Source organism: Lepisosteus platostomus, chromosome 8 (assembly GCF_059453375.1).
Source record: "Lepisosteus platostomus isolate fLepPlt1 chromosome 8, fLepPlt1.hap1, whole genome shotgun sequence".
In the NCBI taxonomy this organism is placed as follows: domain Eukaryota; kingdom Metazoa; phylum Chordata; class Actinopteri; order Semionotiformes; family Lepisosteidae; genus Lepisosteus; species Lepisosteus platostomus.
The window spans coordinates 60697304-60717729 of NC_142618.1; the positions used below are offsets into that span (position 1 = coordinate 60697304).

The 20426-nt window shown below is 37.0% G+C and overlaps 1 protein-coding gene across 1 annotated transcript in view; it reads right to left on the reverse strand.

The window, feature by feature from the left end:
- cntnap2a (contactin associated protein 2a) overlaps positions 1–20426 on the reverse strand; it is a 464126-nt gene that overhangs the window by 215907 nt on the left and 227793 nt on the right. The window contains exon 4 of the mRNA XM_088644173.1: positions 5600–5747. Within this exon, the coding sequence (XP_088500299.1) occupies positions 5600–5747 (148 nt within the window). The remainder of the gene's footprint in view (positions 1–5599; positions 5748–20426) is intronic.

Consider the following 20426-nt stretch of genomic DNA (forward strand, 5'->3'; position numbering starts at 1 on the left):
AGTGTGGGCATTGGCAGAAAGATACAGTATGTCATAAGCACATGAGAGAGGGATGTCACCTACCCAAGGTTTAAAGGATTCTCTGAAACTTTGTCACTTTTTATTCAATCTTCTGGAGGTACATACTGTACATGCTGAGGAAGACTTGTGACCTTTGACCAATTTACTGCTGTAGCTGGACCATCTCAGGGCCCTGCACTGAATGTAAAGATACAACCCACCTCCTCTGTCCTCCACTCCTGTGCCCTGCTGAGAAATGATTGCTACTGGTTTTGTAATGTGTGAAAGTATGTTCTGTCTGAAGCACAAGGAGCAAATTACTCTGTTTCATCCCCTGTGGCACTGGCCTTCACAATTACAGAGGATGGCTTATCCATTTATCTTCATTAACAAGATCAGGGGACAAACTACACTCTCATTAGTAGCTTGAACTCTGTCATTGACCCGCAAGTGACCTTACTATTGTTATTATTGCTTTTCCTTTCAGCATTAGCAAATCCTTTTAGTGACAAGTTTAAGGAAAGGAAGAAGAGATTTTTATAGTGGATTGTGAAAAAAAATATATACTAGGTGCCAAAGAGTATACATGAATTGCCCAAGGTTTAATCTCCTCACTGCTGGTGTCCATCCTTATCATTGTCAATAATCAGCAGTGTTTGATTGGTGCAGTCTGGGGGCATCTGGCAGTGCTGCCTGGATGATGAGGAGATAGGCACTGACAGGAAAGTGAGTTAGCACTAAACAACTGGGGGTAGTTTAGAAGGAAGATATGAATGACAATGCTCCTCTGATTCTATCACAGCTTACCTATACCTGTCACAAATGTCTTACATCATGAAAAACAGGTTCACTTTCCCATTTTAAACCTTATATTACAAACCTTTACAGAGCTACAAAAGTAGATCATCTAAAGAGCCGTGTCTCTTGTGGACAGCTGTCTATTTTACCCCCAAGCACAGTAAAAAGGTTAAAAGCTTTGCATTTTGACTATTTTTTTTTACAGACGCCATTTTTGAAACACATTAAAATTAATGTTAACCAACCAACCGATAATAACACAGAATAGTGCGGGTAACATTCAGAACATTTCAACATGTAGTAAAGTGCAGTAACATGCTGCAGAACATTTTTCAAATTAAAATAGCATTTCTGTGTTTCATTTAATTTGTGATGTTTAATGTAACACTAAATATCAAATGATAAAACTGTAAATTTTGCATTGTTTAAATAAATGCACACCAAACACAATTCACAGACATTACACTCCTCCAAGCTTTAATAAGTTTTTCAGTAGGCTTTTTTCTGAAGGAGTGAAACAGGGAGCTGTGTCAACATGGAAGCTGTAAAGGAAAATGTAGAGGTTAATTCCAAGCTGCAAAGTAAATATAAAAGACATAATTTTTCAGCCTTCTTCATTGTTGTGACACACACCTCCACAGCCAAATCACTGTGCTTTTTATTTTTTTCAGCATGGAATTAACCTCTACTTGTTCTGAGACATGCAATCATTTGTTTTAAGCTGACGACTCTTAACAAAATCAATTTGATTGAGCTTTTCTGATTATTATGCTGAATCTGTTAGGAGTTTAATCCATCGGTTGTGAGTAAGTATTTATAGCTACGCATATTATTTCTGTTCCGCACGGCCGCATTTAAAACATGATAAAAAAATGCGACAGAAGCAGAATTAGTTTTCTTATTCCTTTATTTCTCCCGGTAAGGCAATTGAGAGCAAATTATCATTCGCAATGATGACTGGAGCTCCTTTTCTACAGCAGGGCTTTAACTGGAGCGGTGTGAGTGAAGCATGTCAATTAAGTATACAACAGCAACGTCACAGGTGGGATTTGCACCCATGACCCTGTAGTCCAGAATCCTAAACTCTAAGCAGTATTTCACACTGCTGTCTAATTAAAGTGAAGAAGGCTATGATATTGCAAGGGATTAATTATAGAATTACATTTGCCCTGCAGAGCTATAGGTGGACCATTCAATTAATTAACTATATGATAGAATAGCTGCACTGCTTTGTTAATTATTTTGTGAACCTGTGCATGGAGATTATTCTGTTTTTAAGTAGTGAATGCTCCTTCTGAGAAATGATAATTGTCAATGTTTTCCTGACCTTGGCTTTCCCAATTTACTACCTGAACATGACAGAATTCCTCCTTGGTTTTTCTAATAGCCCTATTTCTTTAAAATATCTTCCAAGAAAAAGACAAAAAAAAAATACTGCTGAAACAAACCAGAGAAAACAGATGTCACTCTGTATGCAAATGTGTTTGTAATAATTAACTATCAGTATGGTGCTTTATGGAAAACAGTTTCATTATTTTATTTCTTTATTGGATTAATCCATTCAAACCAGCCTTGTTTTCAGTTTTAGAAATGTGACGAAAGCAAAATAGATTTTTTTACATTGGGAATTAACTATTTACAGTAACATACAGTACTAAGTTAAACTTGTTCAGTAATGATAACACTAAAACAACAGACTACATGGGCCATCTCCTGAAAGATTGTAATGCAATATTGACAGGTGTCTGAAACCTCTCCTGTCATAAATGCTGTATACTGTAGGTAAGAAGAATGGAAGCACACAAGCTAAGACCTTCACCTTCATGGTATCTGCCTCTCTGTTTTTATTCTGTATTGACTTGGTTAGCACTGTGTTCAGGCCATTAAGTCTGCTTAAAGCAGTGCTGACACACAGGAGAGTTGGTATGTCTGCAGGTTTTCTAGGTCTCTTCAAAGCACCAGGACCGCAGAGCTGGGAGAATGTTTCACACTGGTCCCATATTGACCTGATATGGAAAAAAACATGCAGACGCCCCCCCCCACCACCACCACCCCAGGCTTGGGACACTCCTGGTGTAAAGTGTGATCACAGTCAAATGCCACTGCTCACACTGGGTGAACCGGTACAGCGTGTTTCAGCCTTTCACTTCATTGAGTATCACTGCATTCCTGCTGTGTGCAGAGATGTACTATTAGTTTAATCGGTGGAAATGAAATGCAGGCCATTTAAAAAACAAGATAGGTTTAAATGAATTAAAATGGCTTTCTGTAAGAGTATACTGTAATGGGTGATTTTGCAATACAAAGATCATATATACTGTAACACCTCTGTAAGATAATATTATTAGAATTAATGGTAGTTTTAAGTATACAGTTTGAGTCAGACAATCCATACCACAAAATTCATGTGTAGTCTTTATTTTTACACAGTGTTTGAAAATTACATATATATTCTCTCTAAGCAGAATCATAGCCTCCTTGTGAAGTTTAAGAAGGAAAAGTCATTAATCCGATTGTGGGCAACATTTCTAGCAGAGCTGGCAAAATGCTACAATTTGTCAACACGTGTCTCTGTGAAACCAGCTCTGCTGAAAACACAGAGCCAAGAAACCTTCGGCATGATTGAAGACAATGCAAAAAGGTGAAAAACAGAATCTGATGGCATCAGTTTATTTAAAAAAAAAAGATAAATCTGAAACAAATATCTGCTTTCCTTTGGAGACATTGATCCAAGACAACTTATAATTGCAATTTAAATTACATACACTCTTACTCTGAGCTTTTCATTCCCCATGTGAAATCTATTTTCTCCTGTTGGAATGGTTTTCTTACTGTTTTGCATCTTCATACAGTCTGAGCTCAAGCCTTCCTTAAATAGAAAACTAATCCTGCCATATAGAAGCTATTATAATAAACAAGTGGCTAGTCTTAAAAGGGTTGCCTGCTCTCCACATTAAAATGGCGTTATTGTTTCATTTATTCTGTCTACATAATAATCAGTAGCACTCTGCCCTCTCACAGCATTTGTGCATAACAGGCCCTTACTGGAATTGAAAAGATTAACTTTCCTTAATGTAAGTCACTCTAGGGAGCACAAGTGTTTTGAATAAAATTTTCAAATATGAAATTGCACAAAGTGCCTCTCATGCACAAGGTATGCGTATAATCTCCATTTCCTTTAAAATGTTTCTTTGTGGTACAGGAGTTATTTTAAAGAGTGGTTCGGCATTGCAACACCGTTACTTCGCACTTTTTGTACTTTAAAACACTGAAAGAGTATTTTCACAAGGATGTGTTGATTTCAATCTTTCTGCTGCTCCAACAATGTGTTGTCGCAGGATACTTATTGAACTAAGCATCTGAATCTATTTTCCAAAGTGCTGGGAAATGTTATTATCCACAAGTCTGCTTCCTGTCACATTTAGGCTTGTCCAATCTAATGAACACCAGTAAAAACAAGAGATGTTGTTTAGATTGAGTTGCCATTGGCAAAATATTAACTGCAGTTAAAGAAGATCCATATTAAAAATGGCAGTAAAGGCCATAGCCCATGTCAGTCTCGACCACATGTTTAAGCCTGTATCTATACTTTTCTTAGATACAAAGACATGCTATATTTATATTGTACTGTATATGCTACAATTATTAAGTTTATATCATTTCACTTTCAAGAGGGTGATCCAGGATCAATCTGTGTCAACTCAATTAACATCTCTGCTTGCATCTAATGAGCTCTTTGAACCTATTCAGTCGGGAGTTTAGAAAGAGTATTACTGATACAGCACTTGTTAATGATTTGCAGACGGCCTCTGATTCTGGCTCACTTAATATTCTTCTCATTTCGATACTGTCTTGTCATGTTTTGATCATGAGATTGTGCTGGATCACATGGGAAATCTTCCAGGAATGACTGGCATTTCCCTTTGTTCATTTGGCCCTTGTGTAGCTTCCAGGACCAAATCATACACCTTGGCTGCTTTGAATTGCATGTTTCTGCACTTACTCAGGGTGTTCCACAGGGTTCTGTGCTAAGTCCTTGTCTGTTTAGCATTACCTAATGTATATTCCTCTTGATTAGATTATTCACCATCATGGATGCTCAGATTTTCTTGTAGAACAAATCAGATACTACTGCTGCAGTTTCTGCACGGTACAGATGTCTATCTGATACTAAGTTGCATATGCAACAGAATCTTCTTGAGTTAAACTGTGATGTAAATGATATTGTGCTCATAGACTCCCAATGTCAACTCTTTGCAAAGATGTGGACTTCAGTGACGTGGCTGATAGTGCTGAAATTAGACCAGTCATCAAAGTTAAGATCTGGGTGTTACTTTTGACCCGGATGAGTTATTTGAAGGTTGCAGGATAGCAACATCATATGAGTGTTTTTCGTACACATTCTGTAACTGCTCATTATAGGTCTGCCTGTCTGGAGCTGGAATATTGGTACCTTACTCTTTTTTAAACTATTGTAATAGATTACCTGCGGGGGTATCTAAGTACAGTATGTCCAGAATTCTTAGCTCATCTGGTAACTCAAGCATTAAAAGATTAAAAGAGTATTAATGCACTAAAATGCATCACTCTTTGTATACATTACTTTAAAGAGCAAATTCTACATTCTACGAGAATGCTACTGGGAAAATTAAATACCTACAGGTACTGTACTGTATGTATGCATTTAAATGGCAAAATAAAACCCATCTGTTAAAAAAATGGCTAATGCACTCTCTGCATGGGAATGACAATTTCGTACAAGGTGCAGTTGCAGAAAAACGTTCTGTGGCGGGAGACTCACAGTAAGGACAGCCGTAGATCTCAAACCGGAGCCCGATGCGTCCTTCTCCATTCCAGTCCAGGGGGATAATCCGCAGGTAGCGAGCCACGACGGCCTGCTGGAAATCGTGCCGGACTACGCTCTCAGTGTTTGTGTTGCCTACAAACGCCTGAAGGAGATCAAAGAGAGAAACGCAGGTTAGACGGCCAGTGTCAGCAGGGTCTCTGACTCCGTGCTTGGCCCCCACACACAGATTCCATTACACTCCTCGGCCATATTTCCTAATCGATTATTTATTGCTTTATTTATTCCTGTCGTTGTCGATCTGCTTAGAAGATGCCCTCGTCCAGGGCAACTTACAGAATAAATGATGCTAAAATAAATGATGAAGGTATGGTGTGGAAGATACAGTAAATGACGAGAGCGAGGCAGGTACATGTCAGACGCGCAGGGCCTGAGCAGACCGGAGTGAAAACGTCTATGGAGTGGTAACATGTCAGCAAGGAGTCACCAACCGTTCTCCCGTCTGATTATAAGGTATGTATTTAGATATGAGTGTGCGCTTGTGTCTATTGGAGCTGGAATTTCTGCCATGGACTTCTTTAATTTTACCATAAGGAATGACGAACAGTTGAGAACATACAGTATACAGTAGAGCCAATGGTGTTTTGGGCATGTGATAATGCAAAATAAAATAAACCCATGATAAAGCTGATTAAAAGAGAGAAAAGATAGCTAGAAAAGAACTGGAAGACAAACTGTGTTACATGCAAGTGTTAAACCAAAACAGTATTATATTTTCACTACAGCTACAAATCATTTTCTACTAAATAATAAGAATAAAACTGTGCAGTTCTGAAAGAATACAGTATTTCCAAGTACTTCCTTCTTTACTGACTTTTAAAAAGTGACCGCAGACTTATATCATGAACAAACATTAATTGTCTTGATTTTTTTATTAATTTCTTAAATGGTAATGGTACGATAAAGCAGTGTAACAGTTACATTTTGTTCTGAAAAAAAATTGAGTTCTAAACATAATTGAGAGTCTAAAGCATCAGACACAGAGGTGACTTCTGAAGAGATTACTGAAAGAAAAATAACTCATTTGGAGTACAAAGCAGACTGCCACAGTTCAATCACAGCTGTGTCAATCTTTCATATGAAGAACACTTAGCTCTATCAAGGATCCCAGGTGGACATATTTCCTCCCTGCTCTGTCAGGAGGTCAAAGATTAAGGGACATGAGAGGAACAAAGACCATTGATGTACAGCTGGCACATCTGCCCGGGGGTGGGTCGGTCGTGTCCCAGGAAACAGGCCCCCCAGGAATCTTTAATGTCATGGTGAGATGGAACTGGAACTACTGTCTCTCCCAATTCGGTGGAGGCAGCTTCAGTCCCGGGACAGAGTGTGTGATAAGCACTCACACACTCTGCAGCTGAAATCGTGTGCTGCGATGGGATGGCAGCTCAGAAAGCATCTGTGCAGTGTAATACTGTACATACAGTGCAAAGTTGCTGGAAGAAAGGTGTTGCTGTGTTGCTCTTAGATGACTGTTGAAATGAACTGTCTGATATAGTACATTAGCTATAGCACATGCTGTGTTTTTGAGACAGTATGTTACTGTATATCCATACAGTTTCCTTCATGAAATCCTCAAACCATTTAGTCAGCTAGCAACCAAATGATCTATTTGGGCCAAAAGGCTCCACAGCTGAAACATTGTGTTTTTCTTCTCTTTTCAGCAGGGAATAAACCTTTGTTACTTTGCAGCCTACGCATGCTGATGGAGCTCCCTATGAACTAAAAATCTCAAAGTATCCAGGCGAACATGGAGTACTATGGTCACCCATAAAATGTATATATTTTTTTGATGCAGCTTATTACTTAATCATCGTCTCTTCTTCTGTGTCACACTGTCACTATACTAATACATCTCAAATGCTCAGTTCCCATGGTTTTCTTCTACAAAATATTTTGCAGCTGGTAAAGATGCTGAATATCTTCATGAAGAACAGAACTTCCATGTTCATTTAATCTAGTCATTAATTAGCATGGGGCACATACAGTACATAACACGATCGAAATGTACAAACTTGTAAATAAATAAAAGGGGCAACTCCATTCATTATACATTCTTACTTAAATATAAAAAAATGTAAATCTGAATTATAATTTATATATTATATATTTATATATTATACATTATTTTGTAAGTATACTTTAACTTCTCTATTATACTAGGTTGACTTCTGCATCATATCGGATCATATTAAAAATGTAGCAGGCAGTAGCAGTATTTTAACAACCTTCATAAAAATTGATTGGGTACTATTGAAGTTCCATGTGTTTGCGAAGAATTCTCTGTCAGATAACGTATTACTTATTTTCTGTCATTTTACTTATTACTAATTGGGCTAACTTTAAGAAATATTCTGGGAGAGGTTGACATATCTGTCATTTAAATAATAAGTGCTCCACTTCCCACAAACATTTGTGTGTTTTTAAATGAAGAAACATGGAACAACTAGCCCATCACGAATATAGTCTTGAACAGACTGCAACTCCAAACAATCTGCAATGTCTTCTAATTACATAAAACCTGACAAAACAAATCAAAGACTTATTTAAATTGGTTGGATTTTTGGTACAGTGTTTTGTAGGATTTTTCACAGATAAAAATCTGAATTGTTGCTCCTATAGTTAATATCATATGGATCTCATTTGAAGTATTTGTTCATCGTTATGTTAAAAAGTTAGTATTGCATCATGCGATAATCATTTTAATAGAATTTGTTGCTATTTTTAAAAAATATGCACGTTTTTTTCTGGTTGAATCACAATATAAGTGAAGCTCATCCTGTACATTTCTCATGAAAATTATGTACGCCCTACAAGATGAAAAGTTGTTTTATTTTGCTTGCCCAAAAACTACAGTTCATGCTGGGTTCTGTTCGAGTGAGCGGGAGTATTGGGCTGTGCAGAGGAACCCATATCTGTAATGACTCAAGTCAAGACTTTTCAGTGGTCAGCAAGTATGCAATTAGTTGGTCATATCTGGAGCTGCCCTGAGAGCCGAGCTTTGTAATAAAGGACCTTCACAATTTACAGGACAAAGGCCAAGCTTAGGTTACAGGTTTCTTTCATTAACAGTGGACACCACCTCCAGGAAGGACACCAACTTTTACCATTGGATTTTCACCGGATTGCTGCAATAAACAATGATGATCCAACAAAGCTGAAAAACCCAGGCAAAATGGATTTTAGTTTTGTAAAGCTTAAAAATAAGCAATTCTTTTTGATGTGACTCAGAAGATTGTATTTCTTAAATAATCCTAGAACTCTGAACAAGATTTAATATATAGATTAAAGCTTTTAATATTCTATACTATTGATGTAGTATCGATACTGTTTGATTCAGCTGAATTGTCATCTCCTCCAATCCATGTTTATTCCTTTCTTTCTATTTTCAGATCCTATTGGGTGGCAGGCTACCACCTTGCATGGGGGGTTATTCTCTTTTTGTTCACATGGTATAATAAGGATTTCATTGACTGCTTTATTGATTGTTACAGTATATTATACTTAGTATTATATACTGTGGAGCAGGAAATATAATTCAAATAAATGTGATACAATTGAAGTCGAGCTATAGTTTTATGCAAAAAAAGCTTATTATATTTATTAACTACTAAAAGTATATGACCTTCACAAAAAATCTCTCTGGGCAGGTTGTAAAAATAAATAAAATGCAAAATGACTTACTGATAAATAAATGGGTTCAGTTAAATTTACCTCTTTTCCCCAGACAATTTTATTGTGTGTTTTAGATATGCATGTACTATCAAAATACATCTTAGAAAAACAAGGATAATGGTTTATTTTTTATTTCTGTTTTATTAGCTCTTTTACAACATAAAAAATCGTATTTTGTAGTAAATAATCTTAAGCATACTCATTGTCCTTTTATTTGTACTACTACAACACAACAAGAAACTGTGTGCCAGCCGCTTACATCTAAGTTCAAGCAAAAAATACAAGCCAACGTGTAATATTCTGTGTTTACTAAACACTATGAGCTCCAGCTTGTTACAAAAACAAAAGCTATACAAACATCAATGACAAATTAATTCTAATTGATTCAAGTGCTTTTGGAGAGCACTGGCCCCTAGCATCGTCAGTGGAAAAACAGGTCAGGATTTGTCCCCTGAGATATTCATTAAATGTTTTGCCTTGCTTCTACTCTAACCTTGATCCTGCTTCTTTCGAGCTAGAGGACTGTTAACCATGGAGGGCATTATGCAAGCCATGACACTGAAGCCAAACGAGTCTATTGCTCAAAAATGTTTTTTACTGCCTTGTTTGTTTTTGTTTGTTGTGAACACCTCAGCAGTCAGGTGATAAACACTTTAGTCTGTCCGTTTGCCTGCCTTTTTCGGCAGCGAAGGCGATGTGCCCGCCCTGTCAATGGTTTGCCTGGGAGCCTACTAAATCCTGCTTACTATCAATTCACAGCTCCTTACAGTCCATTGAATAAAAGATTGATAGAACCTTTTGGGGTTACATCTTCTGAAGAAGTAAACTGAATCTCTGATCAGTAATACTGACAACATATATACAGTACGTGTTTTCGACTCGTATATACAGTATGTTGTCATATATACATCGGGCACTGCCTCCTGGGAAATCCACAGTCAGAGACGGTCAATATTCTCACCCAGGCTCCTCACTTCCTCCCTGACCACTGACCACAGGACACAGCCTGCGCTCCCAGTAACAGCTTTCTGCTGGCTGATTCTCCTGGAAGACCCAGCTCTGACAAAATATTGCCCAACTTCAGCTGACAGAAACCCCCCCAGAAATGGGAATTGTCAGAATTACTTCCCATGTACAGGAGGTGAGCCCACTATTAAATCAGCTCCAGGTTCAACGTGTAATTTCATAACAGAAAGACAACAGATCCTGCTAGCATGGAGCCCATGATCCACCTACACTAGGTTTAATAATAATAATAATAATAATAATAATAATAATAATAATAATAATAATAATAATAAACTTTATTTTATATAGCGCCTTTAAAGGTGGCTTCTCAAAGCGCTTTACAGGATGACAATAACAATAAATAAGAAGACTACAACAATAAATAAGAAAATTTCACAAGACAGGACACAATTATAATTACAACAATACAACAATAACAATAGAGGAGACCGTGGAAGATGGTATTAAGAAGAGCAGAGGGGTGAAGAATGGAACCAGTTAAGTAAAGGCTTTTCTGAAAAGGAGGGTTTTGAGTCTGGATTTGAAGGAGTTTAGAGAAGGTGACTCTCTAATATCCTTGGGCAAGGAGTTCCAGAGCTTGGGGGCATAGCAGGAGAAGGCCCTGTCGCCCATACAATGTAGACGGGCTTGGGGGACAGTAAGGAGGGCAGAATTTGAAGAGCGGAGGTTGCGAGGTGGGGAGTAGGGCGATAAAAGTTCAGACAGGTATTGAGGTGCCAAGCCATGTAAAGCCTTGTAGGTGAGCATGAGGATTTTAAAGTCTACGCGGAATTTGACCGGAAGCCAGTGCAAGGACTCCAGGATAGGAGTAATGTGAACACTTGCGCTAGATCTGGTCAGGATTCTGGCTGCTGAATTTTGGACATACTGCAGCTTGTTCAGAGTATATTTAGATACCCCAGGGAGCAGAGCATTGCAGTAGTCAATTCGAGAGAATACAAATATGTTGATCAGCTTTTCAGCCACAGTTAATGATAGCATAGGGCGTAGTCTTGCGATATTTCTAAGGTGAAAAAAAGATGTTTTGACAGTATGCTGTACATGTGGGTCGAATGTTAAGCCAGAATCGAATATAACCCCAAGGTTTTTCAATTTTGATTGGAGCTCAAGTACAGAGCCATCTACAGACAGGGTTACAGGACTGGCTTTACGAAGTTGATGGGGGGTACCAATAAGCATGACTTCAGTCTTGTCACAGTTAAGATGAAGGAAGATGTTTTAAACTGTAGAAATAATTATATAAAATGATCATTAACTGTGGCTGAAAAGCTGATCAACAGTTTATTTCATTTTATATAATTATTTCTACAGTTTAAAACATCTTGAAAATACAATCGATTTAGGGTGAGAAGCAGACGCACCTAAATTCACCCTCAACCTAAATTTGTTTTTCTGTTTTTTTTTTACAAATTTAGTGCATTTTGAAAATTAAGATAAATGTACTGTAAGGAAAACATCAAATGCCTAGACAGCTTGGATGCTCCTTAAGTTCACGTCAAGGCAGAATGTTAAATACAGTAGCTTTTTTCTTCTAATCAAATACAGTTTAATGTTAAACCAGGATCCTGATTGTGTTTATTCAACCGTTACCTAACACCCTGGATCTCTGGCACATGCTCATATTATCAGGAAAGCTATAAGAGAAATTAATTTCTGAACTTTCTTACAGTTGAGACTTCAAGGGCTTACACAGCAGAAAACAGCTGACCTATGTGGTGTTGGTGTCAGGGGGAGATTATAGGAATATTGAGCATCTCTTTAGAAGATTTTCCTAAATCATTCTGATAAGACACTGTAGTTTGCAAATTGTAATTTCACAGGATCTTAAATCTGTGGTAGTCAACATGTTTTAACCAACATTAAATGTATCTATAAGACCTTTAGCAAACTACAGATCTAACTGTAAATCTAACATAATCTTGTTTCACTAAGAATGAAAAATGCCCCTAAAGACAGTTGTTCATGAAACTATATTGTTTATTAGAGGGTAGATGTCATGTCTGTGTAAATTAATACTGTGACTTCGTCGGACTTTTCTCTGTACAACATGAATGATTTGAGTCTCTGAACAACTTTCAATATGTAAGCCTAAAGGCGTGTAGTTATTTGTGAATTACTGTACGCATCCTCATCCCCCTTTGAGCACAGCAATAAATATCTGATTGCAATAAATTTGCTATGACACAGTATTTATCTGGTAACAGTATTTAACAGCAACAAAGTAAATGTTCAGGGATAGCAATCTCTGGGCAGACATTACTGGACCATTACTTCCCTGAGAGCATCTGGCACCTTTTCCGTTTCTCGTTCCATTGGAGCCGGCATTGGTAGCTAAATTGCAGACAGCTTCCATCACTTAAAGCTTGCGGCACCTCCTTCACTATTTGTAAGGATGGCAGCCTCATACATAACTCAGTGTATTCCCTGCAGAAAACTGCCATTTCAACCTGACATTATGACATGTCTAAAACTACAATCCTCCAGATAGGAGACCTGGCCTTATCTAAAGCTACAAAGCACTTAAGAACAGGAATAAACATCCCGGAAACTCGTTAACATATGTATATGAAGATGCTGAGCAAGTTTTGTGCTCAGAGCAGGCTGATTAAACAGCATCTTGCAAGGAAGTGCAGGATCTTCGTGCTCATTTCTAAATATGTCCCTTTGAATCATGGACCTCTGAAGATAATTTGACTTACTAACAGTCAAACCTGAGGAACCACAACCATTTGGTAAATGGAGAAAAATAAGTATAAAGTAGGTGAGTCACTGACAAAGACATCCGTTGCCTACAGTATATTTGTTGTAGACATTTACTTTTAGTGACATTAGAAATTATCTTTACTTTATTTTCAGCCCATATTGACAGCCAGTGTGTTTTAAAACATGACATGTTGAGTACTGAAGGTCGGAGCTTTCAGGATAGCCCACGTCTGTCACAATGCACTTTTCCAGCCGTGGAAAATGACGCAGTTTGCTCTTGGCATCAGACCTTGAAGTCCATTAGACCACTGTTTTATACAAGTTTGTTTTCAATATGCACTGAGGTACAGTACCTATTGAAAGAGATGAGTTTGTGGGTAATTGACCAGAGATGCTTCTTGTACTGTATGTCCATGACCTTTAATGCTCATCTGGGTTTTATTTTTCGTGGGGTACAGAGATATCAGTGACACCAGTAACTAGAATAAGCTGCTAGTTTTGGCAAACAATTTTCACATCAAAACAGGTGCTTTTGTGTAGAATATCCACAGAAAGGAAAAGGTATGGATCCATTACTTAACTCTTTGTGGAGTCACTTCTGATTACTGATAGTCATGGGATTTAGGGTGTACAAAATGTCTTTTGCAAAATGGGCATACATAGTCTTTTAAAATGATCTGCTCGATGCTGCCAACTGTTACTCAATGGCATTCTAATGCTCCTAAACTTCAGAACACCTCAAGGACAACGCAGTTCCTCTGTAATTCTCTTCACCCTCTCATACACATGCTAGGATAGCTGCTCATCCTTAGATCCATGTTTCAGTCTTTTGTGAACATTTGGTTATTTTGTGAGGAACTATGTTTTCTCTTTTCAAACATATCCATGCACAACCCCATTTGAAGTGTGAAGCCAAAGCCTTCTTATGAGTGAGACAAAATATTCAACTACATTAATCATTATCTGCTGACAACTAACTGGCTGGGTAGTATTTTATGTCTGAATATGCCTTTATCAAGTAGCAATAATAACATTTAATTCATGTATTTTTCTAAATTGCAGACTTAGGTTAAACTTGAACATTTTATTTGAATTAAATGACACAATTAAAAGGCCACCAGTGTTATACAAATATATTTAACAGTGTATAAAGTGTATTATTTTATGCAAAATGTACATAGTTCCTTTATTCCATTCTGAATGCAGCAGCAAAGTAAGACTTTTCAACAGGATTTAAAACAGCTGGAAACCAACTGGTAGCAGTCTTCTTACACTCAAATATATGAATAATAATCAAGGTGGAGCGCATTTAAAAAGATTTGATAAATTCTACTGAGACAGTGAAGCCCACAGTTCAGTTTCAATTTACCCATTCAACAAACTATCAGTGCTAAATACAATGAATATCTCAGCAGGTATGCAAGCCTGGATAGAGAAAATAAAAAAATCTCATTCTTGCCTTTGTTTTTTTTATATATTAACAGTAGCTTCTGTTCTTTCACAACAATGAAGAGAATACCATACAAACAACCTCCTTGGATACAATTCATTGAATATCTTCTATTCAAATGTTCTAGACAGAGCTGCATAAGGTCTCAAGTATTGTTCTCTGTCTGTTATTTTATATGCACTGAGTGACAATTGCAACAGAACTGAAACACTATCCACAACCATCTTCAACGCTGTTGAACTAAATTATCATCACTAATTTATTGGCACATTCATTAGTTCAGAATTTTACTGTCAGAAATGTTAGTGCTAATCATTTGACATTAGTCTGCACTTTGTGATGCTAAATCCATTGGAACGTAGTTTAAAAAAGAGTGCTTCATACAGTGTTTAATTCAAAATTGTACCTTTTGTTGGAAAATCTGAAATTAAACAGTAATGTTTAAGAGAAGCATCATCCGGTCTGGGCCATCTGAGTCCAAAAGGTGCTATAATACATCCCTTTCCCCCTTATCAACATTATATTGATGAGATCATGTTATGTGGTGGCTTTAAGCACCTCTACACTCCTCTGACCACTCCTGGACCACTGCATGGGTTCAACAGTGAAATAGCACTGATCCAGACAAACTGGTTGCATGTTTTCCCCACCAGTACTCTCAGGGCAGCTGTGAGCCAGGGACTGTCTCTGAAAGGGCTTGCTTGTGAAAAGCATGCATGAGAACACAGGCACAGTTACAAATGAGAGGAGGTCATTCAGTCCAGCTAACCTGTTCTGCAATTAATAGATAATTGATCCAAAATTTCTTGAAAGAAACCAGGTTACTTGCCATCAACAAATGACTGGATAGCTTGTTCCAAACTCTCAGTGATGTTCATTCTAGTGAGATGGTATCAGATTCTGAACAGTATTGACTACTGTATGTAAAGATGCATGCAATGAAGAGTTCACGGACAATGATAAAATGTAATTTATTTTGTGCAACAATAGTACTGTAACACAGCATGAACCTCTAAAAGTATAAAAGTACTATAACAAAATTGTGTCTTCTAAGGTGACCATCCATGAGACCCATTTAATAAACAATAATCAATAATCAATCAAAACTATTTATTTACAGGACACAGCAACACGCTATATGAGCAACAGCTGAAGTCATGCTGAACACTGCTGTTGGTTTGGAACACTTGAATGTAAAAGGTACCACAATGGCATCGGCAGACTTTGTCTTCTCAAATAAATAGCCAAACAAAAAAATGTCACCTACAGTTAATCAAGTGTCCTTGATTAAAGGACACTTTAATCAAGTAAAATCAAATCAAATCATTGAATCAAATAAAAAGTTTTAAGGATACATTCCCAGGGCTCCACGGAATTCACTGGAGAATGTAAGACACATTCTGTACTGTAGCTTGGACTTCATACAGTGATGGGATCTTTAAGGTGGTGCTGTCGGAGAAAGTGGAACATTTGAATGGCACAGTCTTGCATCACAGATCCTGCAGTCTGTCATCTTGAGCCAGGAGCTTCTTTGAAAAACCCCAGGGGAACTTTTCAGAGTTCACTTTATACAGACACCAGGGGTTCACATAGGGGCTAATATACTTCTCACTCTATAATTTACTGCTGTTTCATAAAAAAAGATAAAAATTACCTGTTTGTTTGATTGCTCTGTGATTTACAAAGCTACAAGGCACCAGTTTGAAGAATAACTTCGAAATATGTCTTTCAGCTACAGGAAGGTATTTGGTGAAGCAATAATATCATAAAACACCATGAGGCCCTAACAGAACATGCTGCAAAGGTACTATAACAAAATTGTGTGTATTTCTTAGGTGACAAAACAAAAATCAATCAAAACTATTTATTTTGTATATTTTCTTAAGTACAGTCTAGCGGTACAGTTCTGTATACAGTATGTTCAAGTAGGTACTGTAGCTCCATCAGCATACTGTACGTAGGCTGCAAATGAACAAGCAAAGGTTTATTCCATATAAAATGCAAAGTTTTGCAAAATGTGCAAAGTGGGACACCTGAAGAAGGCTCCACAGCTGAAATGTTGTGTTTCTTTTCTTATCTTTTCATCATGGAATAAATGGAAAAAGCCTTTACTTATTCCTTTGCAGTTCTGTATAAACTGTACTATAGTGATGGCTATGGTACAATAAGTGAAGGAACATGACAGAACTTTTCATTTATTTGGATATCTTTCATAGTGTAAAAAGATGAGTTATTTAAAGAAAATATGACTTGAACCTGAATTATCTAAACACATTACAACTATTTAGTTTTCTGCTTTGGCATGTACTGTAGATTCTCAATTAGTGAAAAATGTCTTCAGGCTGTACAAGTGAATACCGAACAGCTCAAATTACCCGTCTTAGGAGTCAGTTAGAGATAAACTGGAAACCCTTATACTTACAGTAGCTAAAATATAACAACTTGTGTTGGGGTTAATAAAAATAACTTGTTTCCTTATATAGGACCTTAATTAAAGATGTGTGATAATAAATTACATAAATTGATTTTGCTCTAAATGAAGCCATGTCATAAGCCTCCGAAATGATGTCATAAAAAACTACGATAAGTATGATATTGTATAGCACTGTGTAAATGTACACTGCTGTACAAGAGTCTCAGAAATTCTGCCCAATTCTTCCTTTCTTCTAAATATTTTTCTTTGTTATGTGTAAAGATGATTACTGTATGTTGTGGCTTGGGTTCAGTCATTGTGTCTTAAGCTACAGGTTCACCCTGAAAGATCTGTGTGTTGTAGTACAAAATGTTGCCTTTTAGTTCTCTGGATGTGTAGAGAGGAACAATGAGGAAAACATCACTACTACAACACTGCACCTGGGCTGCTCGTGCACAGTGCTCTGCAAAGGTTTTCAGCCCCTGTCCCATTTTTATTGAATGACAAATGTTGTACATTTTTGAGTTTCTGTTTTTTTCTTTGCACTTTTCAATGACATTTAACTTATTCACCTTCCCTTAAAAGTATTCAGTTTGGGCATTTACAATTTTACTACAATATCCACTTTAAAAACGTGAATCCATGATTTGTAATTCAACATTCATTTGTCATTGGAAAGGTGTGAATACTTTCTGCAAGGGCACTTTATAGTTTACGCAGAGTAGCTACGATCATGTTTTTGAAGATTGTGATCATTGTCGAGACTATCAGATGGCAAGGTTTGTTTCCTCTCACCAAAATGAATCTGTTTTAAAAACATTTAAAGTAATTTACTTATTTAGTAAAATAAGTGAAAACATTGATAAACTATTGATGCTCGTCAAATATGTTGTGTCTACGATGTCTTAAGACTTTTGCCAGCATTTTAAATACCTGGCACACAAGAGTGAATTATACATATAATGAAAAAAAATGTTATTTTTTTACTCTGCATTTGTAGAAATTTTAGTATTTTTTATTTACAGAGAGCAAAAGACATTACAACTCATGATTCATTAATTCTTGCTAACGTGGAGGTGACAGATGTGTTTCTTTTGGATGATGCAGTGATTGCTTTATAGCTTTGCTTAATACTATTAGCCTCAGTAAGGAATAGTACAATCAAGGCTTAATTGTTTGCAGCAATATGACTGAGCATGTATTTAAAATGTGTTTTTTAAATATCTGGATGGCATTTATGAGAGATTGCACTATACCATGAGGATGTTCAGCAATATACTGTATTTGTACCATGCTGTGATTTCCATAGCATCACTGCAGGTCATAATCCTATTGTCGAATCTTTGGAGGACAGATCGCTCGACACACAGGTTTTGCTGAAACCCCAGCATGTTTCTCTATGTGCAGATAGCTTTTACGATATTGATTAAAATCTTGCCATCCCAGCAACTTGTTTTTGCTTTAGAAGCTATAGCCATATCAATATTTTCTTGACATCCCTTATGATTTTCATAATTCAGTTCCACAATTCAGTACAGCTACATATTCACTTCTGTATGCTTTCAATATGTGGACAGTAGCACAGAGACAGCTGTATGGCAAATGTCACATACAGTACATGTGTATGAAATACCCAAGCTGTATATTTACTGCTGCTGTGAGTCAGGTATGCAGTGTGTATTGTGTATGTATACACAGTACAAATTAGACCTTAAATTCAAATTCTGAATTTGTATAAAATTTATGTAAAAGCATTAATTACTGTAGTTGCATATCCATTTCGTAAATGGAAATGGTACAGAAAAAACTAATTACGCTTGCGTAATTAATCTGGGAAATGTACACATTGTTTCTTGTGTAAATGAGAACAGCAGTCAACACCGAATTTTCAAGCCACAGAATGAAGCCTTTAGTAAAGCACTGTCCTTGTGTAATATAAGATTTATTCCAAATAAGTGATGGTCCTTCAGAAAGTACACTTTTTATATTAATGCAAACAAATTAATTCACTTCAAATTGTGCCTGGCAGATTGGCTGTCTTCCCTGGATGACAAATGCTGGTGTAATCATTTTAATTATTGGCCAGTGATTCTGCATTTAAAATCATATTGTTTAGACAGAGTTTAGACGACCACATTCCACACAAATGTGGGTCAGGAGACCATTACCAACCTTAAAAGGATAGAAATGTTTATGGGAATAAATGAATGGTTCAGTCCATCTCCTAGAAGTCTTGAAGTGTTCAAGGTCTGAGAGAGAAAGTAAAGGATTGGAATCACTGAGCAGATCAATCGCATATTTTCTGCAGACAGACAGAATCATGTTTCAGACGTCTTAAGCTATTAAGGTCATCCAAGACAAGAACGCTCATGTCAGCTTCTAATACAGACCAATGAACATAAACAGGGGGAAAGGGACATCTGCGATAAGCCAATGAACCATAACAGTATGAGCTGTGTTCTGCCAATGCAGTCACTAAAACATTCATACAGGCTCACACTTGAGAACTACTGTGAGTCTCCTTCACTCAATCAAAACATACAATGAATAATCTTGATCAATCTCAAAAGAATCCCAAAAGTAATTTCAGCTGTGATCTCCAAGAATGTACAGTAGAAAAGATTACATTTAGCCCATTGAGCTAGTTTAGCCACTAGTTTGTAACTGACCAGTTTCAGACTCTCACCCAGCTTCTGAGTATCTAAAAAAAGCCAGTGTTTGAGCTTCAGCTACAGGGAGTGATAGCTTGTTCTAGACTCCCACATGCGTTGTGGAAAAATGTGCCTTCTCTTCTCAGTTTGAAATGAACTTCCCTCCATGGTCACATCTGCCTTCTGGTTTGCATTTTCACTCTTCATTCTAAAGAGGCTCACTGGTTTGACTCTGTCAAACATCCTATAGAACATTTAGTGCTAAACCATGTATTGTAATTTACAAACTCTTTTAAATATTTTATTTTTTTACTGTCACTTCCAGGATCTACACAGCGGGGGATTCAAATAATTCTTTATTGTATGTTATGTTATAAACAAATAATTGTTTGGATAAATCACTGCAAACGTCCATCTATTCACTATGTACAGAAAATAAATCTATGCAATAGTTTTCCATACTATTAATTGAGTTCAACACAGGGAAAGAAATATATATGCGTGTCACTAATAATGGCTTACCTATGCAATTTACACTGTCCTACTCAAATAATATTCAGTGTGGAACCATTCAGGAATGTGAAGAGTTGCACTTTGAAGACTCTAAACCTTACATTATCTTAGGTTCTGGTGCAATATTTCAAACTGTACAACAGGACAGACTGCAGGGTGGCGAACTACAGCGGCTTCAGAACAGATATATACTGTACTGTTTATACACAGTACCCAGAAGGCCGACGTGACAGTGCCATCAGCCTTGAATAATCATGCAGAGGCAAAGTAGGCGTGTTCTTCCAATGCTGGTCATTCACATATTATCACCACAATACAGCATATATATGT